Source organism: Cyrtonyx montezumae, unplaced genomic scaffold, assembly GCF_038088225.1.
Source record: "Cyrtonyx montezumae isolate F1298 unplaced genomic scaffold, pur_monq_1.0 scaffold_16, whole genome shotgun sequence".
In the NCBI taxonomy this organism is placed as follows: Eukaryota; Metazoa; Chordata; class Aves; order Galliformes; family Odontophoridae; genus Cyrtonyx; species Cyrtonyx montezumae.
The window spans coordinates 7,390,549-7,403,591 of NW_027071892.1; the positions used below are offsets into that span (position 1 = coordinate 7,390,549).

Below are 13,043 nucleotides of genomic sequence, written 5' to 3' on the forward strand. Positions count from 1 at the left end.
TGCCCTAAAAGAGGCCTTCCAAAGCTGGAAAATTCCAATATGTCACTCTAGGTGCAACATCTCCATGTTCCTCCTTGGCTGTGGGCAGGGATAAGGGGAGTGTGAATCCCAGCATGATGCCCTGTGGGCATAATTATTTAGCATAAAAGGCAGAAGTCAGGGTTAGGGTTAGTGTCTGCCTATGAGGCATCTGGCAGTGAGGAGCTCAAGCTCCCAGCTCCCCTTGAGCTAGCCCTGCTGACTGCGCAGCCCGCACCCATGTGATGCTACGAAGGTTGCTCCTTGGCTTTTTGCTCCCATTAGTCACTGTGGTGCTGCTGCCTACACTGATAATTCTCAGACATTACGCAATGCTGAAGCCCCTCTGCCCTGCTGAGCTGCGTGGTGGGAGCGGTGCTGGCTTTTCTGCAAAGCAGAAGAAACAAATGAGCCGTGAGCTTGCAAAACCCAATCCTCACAAGGCCTCCACGTTGTAATGAAACACTTTCTGCATCCAAATAGCACTTCGCTCGGACACCTGCTGCCAGATGGGCGGCGGGCACCAGTTCTGGCCCTCTGCACCTCCAAATACATCTGAGATAAGAAATAGTGTTCAGGTGTCTGAGGGCAGAGCTTTCTTCCACTCTCAGTTTGCTTGGAGCTCCTTACTTTGGCAAGAACACTGAGAGCGTGGAAGGAAATGAATGTTAACGTTTGGCACACATTTTGCAATATTGCTCATAGAAAGGTAAATGCCACAAGTACGTGTGCCATTTTATTAATAAATCCTTCTGGCAGGAGAGCAGTTTTGTACCCAGTCAGCCGGCCTTACTGGTATCAGTGTTAGAAATGTGTGGTAATATTTGGCCATCTGCTGATGAGAGCAAGAACTGCACGGTGTCCTTCACAGAGGGAGAAGTCAGGATCTGCCTTACAGCATCGTGACAGGTGGAAACACATCCCTTGAAACCCATAGAACAAAATAGAACAGAATAGCACCTGTGCACGTGCTGTAGGAAGGTGGGGTTGAGAGAAAGGTGGGGGACATTTTGCTCCTACACTGGAGAAAATGGGCTGAGCTCTGTCCCACGACCTGGAGCCACTCCTCTCTGCAGATGGAGTCCGGAGAGCTTCAGAAAATACTGATTATTTCATCCTCCTCCCATTAGAGGGAGCCTGCAGACGTTCTCGTCCCTGCCATCCCAGGAAAGGCAGTGCAAAGGTGTTCTGGAGTATGCGCAATGAGGACTTGGCTTTTAAACCCATAGAAATATGGTGAGTCAGGAAAGGTTTCTCCAAGAACCAAACTCTTTTAATCTGAGTGCATTGTCAGTTTGTAAAATGTTCTTCCATATCATTCTTCTTTGATGCTACATCACTGGTGTGCAGTTGAATTGCAGCTGCTGTCTGCCCCAGGCTATATGCACATATTGATCTTGGTGCAAGTTCCTCCAGCTTCCAGGATCTGGGACTTCCATAGGACAGGAGCAGCCCCTGAAGCCTGTGTGGGAAGGAAGATGACCTGCCTGCTTGTCCTGCTCATGGTGTGGGTACATAACAGCAAATAAAGCGATGTGCCAGCAGGCTGTGGAGTTGACCTGAAACGTGCATTGAGTGACTTCTGTCCCTGGAACAAACATTATTCCTTGGACAAAACAAACAAAATCTCTCACAGGGCTTATGAAAGCTGCCAGCTTCACATGCGTGGATAAAAGCCATTAAGAAAATGTCCCTTGTTTGTCAGATGCGCTGCCTTTCCTAGGGCTTGCTTCTCTGCCAGGCTGTGCCTCTCATGCGCTCCGTACCTCTCCTCCAGTGGTGTGCGTTTATCTGGCCCTGGAGGCAGCACCCTGTGCGATGCAGTCTGTCTCATTGGCAGCCCGTGGCACATTTTGCTGTTGTTCTGTTTCATTTGGCAGATCTAGGTTTGCATGCAGTGCCTGGTACAGCCAGGGCCAACTCCCCAGGACACCTTGGGCTCAAGAAGATAACTTCCTTCAGTGCAGGGGCAGGGCTTGTAGCTTTGTGCTAATTACAAAACAAGTGACTTTTTTTTTTTTTTTTTTTTGTGCAGAAATTGGAAAGAACTCTTAGATAAAAAGGATTACTAAGCAGAAGATGACGCATCAGATGAGCTCAAAATGAGTGTGACTGCACTTTATGCTGGAAGAGCAAATCTGCCTGTGGGATGAGACCCAGCTTCTGCTGACTTCATCCCATGGTGGCCCTTCTGACGGGGGCAAGCTGCTGGGACCTTCCAGAGCCCAGCAGCAATGGCCTGAATGGGAGTTCAGCCTCTTGTCTTGGGAACCAGTTGCTTCTAGACTAGAGCTTAATAGCCTCTAGGTTCTGATTTAATGTTCCTTTTCTTTTTTTGCCCTTTTTAATTATTTTAATTTTTATTTCAGCTAGCTGCTAGTTACAAAGGCTAAGAACCCTCTCTGCTGACATTGCTGCAGACAGGTTCACAGACTCCTGGTTTCCAGGGTATACTGAGATCTCTGATGTAGAGCACAGTGGGCTTGCAAGGATGGGTCTGCTCCTTCAGCTAGCAATTGAAGTGGGATATAACAATGGAATTAATTCTAAATTGCTTAACTACTTAAAGGGCAATTACTTCTTTTAATTGCAAGAAAGCCAGAGGAAGTCAATATGATTTAATTTTGACTAAAAATTCAAACAGCTCAAGGATGTGTTTCATTTATTACAAATGTGACAGAATGTTACTGTGCTTTGTAATGTGTTACCTGCCTGAAAACGCTTTGTTTATCCTGGCCATTATAGTGACAGTCCATGGTTTGGACTTCGCTTATTGCTCAGCACCTGCCTGAAGGACCAGGCAGGGACCTACACCTTGTTTTCCCATTATAACCCCCATGGCAGGACCAGCTCCCTCCTCGCCATGTTAAACAATACCCTCTTTGTTTTGGCATTTGTTATTAATTGCACCTTTTGGACCCTCTAAGTATCACAGCTCTTTGTGGAGCATTGCTGCCCACAGGGCACAGAGAAGAGATGGGATGGGGAACCGTGCTGCAAAATCTTAGTGAAAGCTGGGTAACTGGAGAGGAAAATGGGATCAAAAGGAACAGCTGGACGGGTTGGTTTCTGAGTGCTGCGAGCAAGCAGTGAGTGGTGCAGCTGTAGAATGCCTTTGTCTTGCTGCTTCTGACTACAAAGGCAAAAAAGACAGTTTATTTTTTAGCTAGTATTTTTAGCATTGTTCCAGTTCGGTAGCATTTAACCTTGCTGCTATAACTGCTGCAGAAATTGTCAGGAGGGAATTTATTCTGTCTTTGTGAATCTGTTTGTACAGTATAAAATAAAGAAAGCCTGAGGCAAGCTATTGAACAACAAGGAAAAGACTAAATATTGACTCACCAATTGGGTAGCATCATCTGCCCATGTTCTCAACAAGGCAGGGATACTACAGTAAAGTGTCATTTGATCATGTAATTAAGGAGTATCTCATAAGGCAGATAAACGGGACAGATACGATTATGTATATATGTATTATAGCAAATCCAGTAATTTTTGAACACCTGACTTTGCAGAGTGTGTACTTGTAATGCTCACAGGTAAGCAAAGGAGCTGACTTGCATGCACACCTCTTTCCAAGAGATGTGTGTGTGGGTCTGGTTTTGTTGCTGTTTGTGGTTCCATCTCTCCTCGTCTCAGTGCTGTTCAGCGAAGCCCCTGTGCAGCGTCATGCGATGGGATGGAGCACCCTGCACCGGCTCTTCCAGCAGTGCTGGTCCCATGCCTTGGCTGTTGTCAAGGAGACCTATCTCTGGCACACATCTTCACATGGCTTCTCTTCTTAGCATGCTTTTCCATTGCTATGGAGACTATCGGGAACTCATTTAGCAACTCCTAGTGCTCTGATAGGGATGTGTATTTCATAACTCACTGCTCAGAATGAAGAGAGATGTATTGTTGGTCTCTCAGCTGCCCTGCCCAGCCTGGCTGTGGGAGGAACCATCAGATCTGAGACCTCCTGCACTGACATAGCACTGCTATGCAAAGGCAGCCTCAGTGGGGCTTGTTCTGTGCAGGGTAGACCTCATGTACGGAGAAACCCAGAGGTGTGCCACGGCCACCTGTCATGGCCTTCCCCACACAGAACCCTCCACAGAGCTTCACAGTTCTGCTGAGCTCCCATGCCACTGCTATCTCTGATAAAGAGACATTTAGAGAGGGAATGTGTATTTGCATGATGTAAACCTGCAGAGCTGGAATCATAGAATCATAGTGCTGAAACCACTTCGGGCTGCATGGAAGTGCAGGCCGTTACTGAGAAAACCAAGACCTGACAGAAGTTGTCATTTGGGGTTTGCAGTGGCTGGCAGGCAGAAAAGTGGTCAGTGCTGGCCAGTGAGCAGTGAATTTGGTGAATCTTTATTACACAGTGCGACAGAAACGATGCCACAGAAAGACCCCTTTCAATACAGATGCAAGTGAGCAGGTGACAATTAGGCATAAATAAAGCAGCCTATGAAATTATAAAATCGTATGTTGAAGGTGGGAGTTCCAGCTCCTCCCCTGAGCCCTTCAGCTCCAGCAGAGATGGCAGCTGAGGCTGCACTTCCCAGCTCCCTGCCCTACTTCCCCACTCCAGTGCACAGCCTGACACATTAGCATAATCCTTGGCTCCAATTTGCATTAATGTGTTGGTCTGTGCCCTGCAGTAACTCGCCACCGATATGCAGAAGGGCTCTGGTTGGGGATGGTAACTCCATTACCCTCCCTGGGTAAATCAGAGCCAGCACATAGCCAGAGATCAGCAAAGAGTCAGATATTCTCTAAATCATCACCTTAGCGCAATACAGGTCCATGAATATTCAGAAGGTATTAGGATCAGCTGAATCCAGCAAAAATGTTTAAATATAAAAATAAAATAATGTAATTAATTCACGCATTTTATAGAAGAAGAGTACATGAAATTTACATATTTTATTATGGCACATGATATATGATACAGGATTTCAAGAACCAAGAGGAATTCCATGCATCCTGCTGCTTATGCAATTTCCTCTCTTGCCACTGATTTAAAAAACTCAGCGAGCCACATGTAAAGCTGCTTTCAGATGCTGCTATGCATCTCCCTGTGGTGCAGTGAGTTGTGGCCATTTCAGCAAAGTCCAGCACAGGGCTGGTGTGGTCTGGGAGGCAAACCACAAGAGCCTCGGGGAACCAGCTTGATGCAGCTGGCTCTGGCAGGCAGATGAGAATGAAAAGGGGAGGGAAATATATTATGAACCTACCCCTGAATGACTGACCAGCAATTACCTATGCAGCTCTGGTTTGTGCTGCTGCATTTCTCATTGTCGATCTCCACTGTTACTGTGGTTTTCTTCTCAGTGTTTAAATGCTTTCTTATTCTTTAGCTACGTGTTGGTGAAAGTATAAAGCCAGGATTTATGGGTCTGTGGGCACATCACTATGGGCTTGGTGGACTGGGTCTGCACCTGAGAAGCTGAAATCCATTTATCTGGAGAGTAGGTGTTTAACTAATGGGCACATCAGACACAGCATAAATGCAGTGCAGCTTCCAGTCAGTGTTTTACAAAAACATCTGAATGAATGAGCTGAGAGAGCAAAACATCATCTGTTTTTATATCCAGGAAGCAGAAATAACAAGAAAAATCATCATGATGAAGCGCTGTCTTTGTGCACTACTGATTATTTCAAGGTTAATTTTATTCTTTCTGAATGGTCTCCATATCTGCAAGAATGAAGAACAATGAGTTCAAGGAGCTGAGAGAATTAAGTAATTACAAACTGTAGAAAGAAAACAACCCAATTAAAGAATTTGAAGGAACTTAGCTGAAAGATAACAATACATTTATGCCACTTATTGGTTACTTTGCAGCCAAATGAAAGGCCAGTTGTGTTTGCTAAAAGACTTTTGGGTTAAAGGGCTGCAACGCTGCTGTGTGCATCAGCCCCAGGAACTGTGGCACTGAGGAGGACAGCTGTGCTGCACAGAACTGGGCAAAATGTAGTGTAGCCAGCGGTCCAGAACAACACAGGAAGGGAGAGAGAGAGAGAAAGGATGCTTAAGGGCTTGCTCTGCTCCAAATGGAGAGGCTCCCACTGGCTGCAGCCTCTTGGACTCTTCTGTGGGGGAATTATTAGATTTAATGCTATTTTGTGCTCAGAGATCTCAACTAGGTCAAAGTCCTGCTGTGCTAAACATAAGCAAAGATGACACTCCCACCAGGAAAGCATTAAAATAAGCAAAGTTTATAGAATTGCACATTTTTAGAGGAGAAATCGTAATTAGTAGGGACTGAGGAATATCAGTTATGTAAATTGCCAAAGGGAATTAAAAGAACATGTAAAGATATCATTATGAGATCTGCTATTTTCTTTCTGTTTCTTTCTGATTAAGCTCTTGGAGTTTCTAATATGCAAAAGCTGAATTAAGGGATCTTTGAGAGTTGAAAAATAAAAATTTGCTAACTGGGGAAAAGACAGAATTCAGGTTGAAAAGCAATAGTGTAGGTTTTTTATGCACAGGATGACTTTGATTTTCATCCTCTCTGGAAGACCTTGTGGCTCCTGGGATTAAGCTAGGTGACCACGACCACGGTGACATCTGCCCACCACAGCCCACATTGCCATCCTGGTGGCACAGTGGCCTGAAAGGCTGATTTTTTAGCTGTTTTCTTAGGGAAGCAGAGTTCACATGGTCCCTTGGCTAGGTTACAGGGTGTGGGTCCTCAGTTAGTAATGTCTGGTCCTATTGCCAGCACTGTAGCCAGAAGTCTCAACTTGGGTATTTCCACCAGAGTGCACTTCAGGAGGACTGTGAGAAAATCTGAGTGGGGCTTGAGAAAGGTCTGCAGAATTGGCAGATATTCTTGTTGTATTTCACATATAAAATAAGCTGCATGGAAGATTGCCCAGGTTGGAGCTGTGAACTCTGGTGAATAGGGATCTGCTGCTTAGATCTCTCTGAGCTTCACCCTGTGTCTCCTCGTTTTTGCGCTCTGATACTTTTTTTTTTTTTTTCTATAAAACCTGATTATTGAGCTGTCACTCAAAATATGACCTCATGTGACATCCCCAGTGATGTTATCAATGTCTACCAGAGACTTCAAGGAAAAACTGAGAGATGAGGACTTGGTCAGGTTCAGACCTGGGGCATGAGGAAAAATAGCAAGGAAAATAAGCCTATAAAAATGATTAACATTGCAGTAGATTAAAGGACAAATATCTTGGGGAGTTTGCTGAGTGTTTCACTTCTTTATGCTACACCTCTCTGACCAAATTTTATTTTAATTGTCAGAGATCTCTGCTATCAGCACCAAACTGAGCTAAATTAACAAGCTGGATTAATTACACCATCCAAACAAATTTCCCTGGTCTTGTTATGACTTAAGGGCTTGATACTTCCCTGACAGCCTCTTTCAAATGACCCCTTCAACAAACATGATACAAGTTTGGGTCTACTGAGCATGAAAATTTATGTGAGAGAGCAGTTATTTCAGCAGATGGAAGTTCTCAGGTTCACTGGAAAAGTAACACAGCATCAAGTGCACTTAATTTTTGAGAAGGACTGCACTGTGTAATGGTTTTGTATTATTGGCATCCACTGTAAAAGATAACTGTTTCTTGCTTCAACTTTGTCTTTTTCTGCAGTGCAGTGCAGTTCACACCAGCTCTGTTCCAGATTTGTGCAGCATTTCATAATACACAGCTTCTCATAAGTCCTGATTCAGCTTTTCACTCTTGCAGGATGCAGTGTTTTTCATTAAGCTTCAGCCCAGGCTCCCCAGAAATAACAGAAACTGTTCAGCTCTACCAGGCCATCCGTCAAAACAGCCAACTCACAGCAATGTGAGTTGATTTGCAGCCATGCTTCCTGGCTCGCAAGCAATAGAATGTCTTGGGCAACCCCCAGCTATGGTGTGGAGGATGTAGAGCCTGACTGGAAATGTCACAAAGCAGAAGAGAGGGCACTGCTGCTTGTGGCATGCAGTTATTTGGCACAGAATCATATGAATGATTTGGGTTGGAAGACACCCTTAAGATCATCTAATTCCAACCCCCCTGCTATAGGCAGGGACACCTCTCTGTCAGCCAGTGTTACTATCAATCAGATATGAGATTGTTTCGTGAAATAGTTGATTTTTCAGGGATATATAGATTTTTCTTTTAAACTGAGTTGCTCTGATGTTGTCAGCTCAACTCCATAAAATACTGCATGCATGCCACGACCGTCCTCTAAGGCATTCTGCATAACCTCCAAAGTTCATAAAAGGATTGTTGCTGTTTATGCCCTCCTGAAGAGCAACACAGAAACTACCCCTTTGCGGTGTCTTCATGTTTTTACTCCATCTGAAATGTGACAGATGTAGTATGGCTGATTGGATAAATGAAATTTTACCTTTCTGTCATTTTTCCTTGGCCTTTTCAAGACCTAAATATTTCAAGACCTGAAATTGTTGAAGGCTCAGTGTTGGTCAGGTCAAAGTAACTCCAACAACTCCTTGTGTAGCTACCATTCATTTGAATGGAATGCTCAGTTTATATGTAACATACGACTGTTGGCTGTTGCTGGTAGTATGCAAATAGCATATAGAACATTGAAGCTAGCATATAGAAATAAACAAAAAATATATTAGTTAATAAACAGAGAATCAAGAAACAGTTTAAATACCACAACCAAGGACTTCTATAGTCCACAGAGCAGTAAACTGAAAATGAATGGCTGTGCCAGGAACTCAAATGTTCACTCATATTCTGTCAACAGAAGTATCAAATGCTTCCTTAACAAGAGATGTGAAGCACTCACCTTTTAAAATCATAGCTTTAAAGAAATGCAGTGGAAGGAAAATGTGAGTTGCCACAAAGTTAATTTATTGTATTTATTGCACTGATGTAGAATGCTGCTCAGTAAAAATTATCCTCTAAAAGACCTTGAGGAAATGGAGCAGATGGTTCCATGCTCTATCCCAGCTACACTCCAAGTAGCTTTATAAATTCTCAGAGTAGTAAAATACTTTCTCTTATCTGTTATGTAAAGAAAAGAAGGTAAAAAGACTTTTTTGTTGTTATTTTTCTATTCACAGTGCACTTACTTTGAAATTCTAAAATGTATATACATTTTTTTTTTGCATTAAAAAGATTTTCAACAGAAATATAATAGAAAGGATCTACACGCCTTTCTTGTAGTACCAATTGTCTTTGGATTTTTGCACTAAACACTTGGAAGGACGAGAGAAAAAAAAGCAGACTGCGGTGAAACAAAGTAGCCCCGATGCAGATTGTACCATTTGTTTACCATAGCATTCCTGAGCAGCCCGATCTCCACAGATAGCTTCACCTGCTGACGTTTTAATGGAGAAAACAGTAGGAGTCCTGAGGGACCTCCTGTGCCTGCATGGAGGAGCTGTGCCTGCATCACCAGCACAATATGTTCCGGACACTCTGGGCTCTCCATGCCTGCACAGATTGGCCACTCATCACACGTGCTTTGAGTTCACAATGCCCAGAAAATAGTGAGCTAGTGCTGCATGGGGCCATTCAACTGAAAATCTGTAGGGCTACCGATAAAAACAGGATTCTGCCATCAAAGAGATAGAATTGGCAGGTAAAGGGAGTAACCGTTCTAGGAAACCTTTATGATTTTTAGTCATCCCTCTGCGGTATTCGGGCTACAGAATCTTGGCATTTGCTCCTCTGCTCTAGTTAAATACTGTTTTTCTCCTTGGCTCCAGTCCTATTTCTAGAACAGGAAATAGCATCTCTTTGGTTGGTGATTGTTTTTCTCTCAATCTGTAGCTTTGTTACGGATCAGAGCAAGCCAAGGGACAAAAGTGACTTGTAATCTTTAGCACATGCTGATTTATTTTTTCTAGACATAATGTTCAGTAAGGGGTGAAGATACAATATGGTGCTAACCATATATAAGCACATAAAATATATTAATTTGCACTTTTCTCCAGCTAAAAATAACACAGGTTAATAAACCCTGATATTATGTATTAAATAAAGATATTTTTACCATGTATTATACAGCAGGAAATTGGTGGCTCTCAATGACCTTAATGCCAGAGTTCTCTGTTAGGATGGACATAGACAGTTCGGTGGGGTGGACTGAGCACACACTCAGGACACAGACTGGAGATGTATCTTTGAGTGTCATCAACTCATTATGAGATTTAGGATCTGTTTTTGAAGACCATGCATTTTTGTTTTGGCGGAGCTTGAGTCCATAGCTGGACATTTATTATTTATTTATTTATAACAAGGTTCAAGGACCTGCAGCTCTAACTGGTGTCAGTGCTTGCTGCTAAGTAGCTAAAAATGAAGTGCCAAACTTCAAGGCAGAAAATCAGGTGGCAGTTCTGAAAAGCTGGGCTTCATCTTCCGTGCACTTTTTCATCCACACAGCGATGCCTGAATGGCCTTAGACTACTTTGCAAAATGGACGAGTGGAATATGCAACCAAAAAAGTACTACACAAGTAATTATTGCTCTACTTCAGAGTACTGACTATGAATCATAATATAATACTTGTAGAAACAGATCAGATATGTCTTTAATAGTATTTGACTATTGTACGTCATTTTACATTCTTAAGGCTGTGTACAACAACAGTTAAGAGAGCTACACATCACCAATCCGTTCCACAAATAGAGACAACCACACTAAGAAGTGATTGGCATTAGACCACAGAACAAATTCATGGCTAGGATATGGGACTTCTCATACAAAGTGGTTCTTAAACTCTTGCAAAACACAGGCAGTTCTTTTTCATATTGTGCCAGCTTTCTTTTCTGCCTCTCCATGCTAAATCAATTTGAAAGATACATAGAAATACATTACTAGTATTACCTTTCCCTGCAGGTGATTTATATCATTACCATTGGGACGCTACCCTGTAAATAAACAGAAATAAACAGGAAAACCATCCTCTGCTACATCACTAGTGGCTGACAATCTGTTAGACTTTGTCGGGAAGGCTGAGCAAAGGCACAGCAGGCACTGCTGCTTCACTTGGGAAAAGTTCCTCTTGCTACATATTGCATAATTCTGGATGTCCATCTCAATTGTGAAAAAGTAAATTAAAACGATGTATCATAGCCTATGGAATTGATTGTTCTGGCAAAACTCATTCATTTAATCATGATATGCAAGTGTGTGACAGTTGAAATGCAGCCTGATGGGTGCAGAGTCATCCTGCAAGATGAACTTAACTCACAATTAAGCCCTGTGATATAATTTTTGTTTTTTCTGGAGCTCTTGCTGAGATCTATGTAGGTTCTGCAAGGGTTGCTTATGGAATGTCAGCCAAGAAGTGTGCATGGTGGGATCATGGCTGCCCAGCAGAAGCCAGGGGAGGCAGCAGCACACCATCTGTCTCTGCTCGGTCACCCACAGAACTCTGGCTTGTGGGGCACAAGGGAATTTAAAAGGCTCCCCAGGTCCATCAGCAATGGCAGACTGAGGGCATGGCTGTTAAAGGAGTTCAGCCTGGTCAGGTCTCTCTGTTAAATAAGTGAACAACTCATTATAATTCTTCATAGCTTAGGAAATATTCTGCAGTCGGAAATCTGGGTTATCAAATAAGCTCATGTAAGATTCCAGGTATTATAGAAGAAATAAAAATATGCCTGAGACAAGTTCATGTCGTTTTGGAAAATGAGCATCTACCGAATTGAGACCTTTCTCCCAGCAGATTTGCCACGATCCCACCCACAGGGCGGCTTTCCTGCTCTGTGCATCAAATGCCCTTCTAGCAAACACGGTGCCTGCTTCACACAGAGGTCATCCAGGCTTGGAAAGAGGCTGTTTTTGTCAGCCTGCTTTTGCAACACATTTTGGCAGCTGGAAGGAGAACCCAGTAGTAAGGGATTAGTCAGCTCTCTGCTGACCGCTGCCGAACACCAGCCACCCCCGGCAGCCACGCACAGGGGACAAACAGCATGGGTGTGGGGGCTGATGCGCCCCGAGGGATGTGAATCCCTGCAGGCACCCTGAGTCTTTTATTTTTTTGGGGGGGTGAGGTTGTGCTTGGATGGGGTCCCCAAGAGGAGCGACGAATACCACAGCGTGGGGAGGTCATGCATGATTCCGCTTCGCTCTCTCACGGGCCAAGAGCTCCCGGCTCCACTCACGCCCGGGGGCCTCGGCTCCCCTCACGGTCGGGCACCGGGATCCCCGGCTTCCCCTCACGCCCGGGGACCGCGATCCCCTCCTCGCTGCCCTCAGACCGGGATCCCCGGGGCTCCCCCGACCCCTCCTCGCTGCTCCCCCACAGAGCTCCCCGTCCCGCGGCGCCGGGAGCGAAGCGCCCGCACCCGCCCCCGCCCTCCCATGGTGCCCTGCGGCGGGGGTGGGCGGCCCATGTCCGCCATCCCGGCATGCTGCGCGGCCGGGCAGCAGCCGGAGCAGCAACGGCCGCGTCCCCTCCCTCCCCTGCAAGCCAGCAGCGGCCCGCCCAGCTAGAGTGAGGAGCCGCCGCCCGCGCCTTGCCCCCTTCCTCCGCCCTCCGCCGCTGCCCGGCCGGCCATGCCGTCTCGGGCAAGGTAATGAGCCGCAGAGCCCCGGGGTCTCGGCTGAGCGGCACCGGCAGCAGGCAGCACTACCACCCGCGGGGCTGGAATGACTGGCAACCCAGGTGGGCAGGGCTGGGGCCGGGGGACAGCCGCCGGACCCGGGGGAAGCGGAGCGGGGCGGCGCGGGGCCGCTCCCCGGGCGCTGGGCCTGTAGGGGCGGCGGGGCGGAGGCGCCGGGCCTAGCGGGGGGCGGGAGGGATTTCCGGGTGCGCGGCGGCTGTCACCGCTCGGCGCGGCCGGAGCGCGGCCCGCTGCCCTCGGGCCCTCGCGGCGCTGTGGGCGGCGGCGGCCCGGCAGTGCGATCGGTGTGGGCTGTGAGCTCGGCCCTGCGCCTCGGAGGCCGCGGCGGTGCGTGGTGTGCCCGCTGGGGGGGAGGAGGGGCGCGTGCCGGGCGGAGGAAACGGCCGAGCCGGGAGCGGAGCGATGGGGGCTTATGCAGTGCGGGGTGCTCGTGCCCGGTGCTTCGTTTCTTGGTAAGCGACACTGAGAGCG

The 13,043-nt window shown here is 46.2% G+C and overlaps 1 protein-coding gene across 4 annotated transcripts in view; it reads left to right on the plus strand.

The window, feature by feature from the left end:
* The first annotated feature begins 12,432 nt into the window (after positions 1-12,432).
* The window catches only part of SMG1 (SMG1 nonsense mediated mRNA decay associated PI3K related kinase), a 59,516-nt gene continuing 58,905 nt past the window's right edge, over positions 12,433-13,043 (plus strand). For 2 of the 4 annotated variants that reach the window (XM_065732523.1, XM_065732527.1), the window contains exon 1: positions 12,433-12,613. In XM_065732523.1, coding sequence (XP_065588595.1) covers positions 12,525-12,613 — 89 coding nt within the window. In that variant the 5' untranslated portion in view covers positions 12,433-12,524. The remainder of the gene's footprint in view (positions 12,614-13,043) is intronic. The other 2 variants (XM_065732525.1, XM_065732524.1) reach the window with 2 other exon arrangements.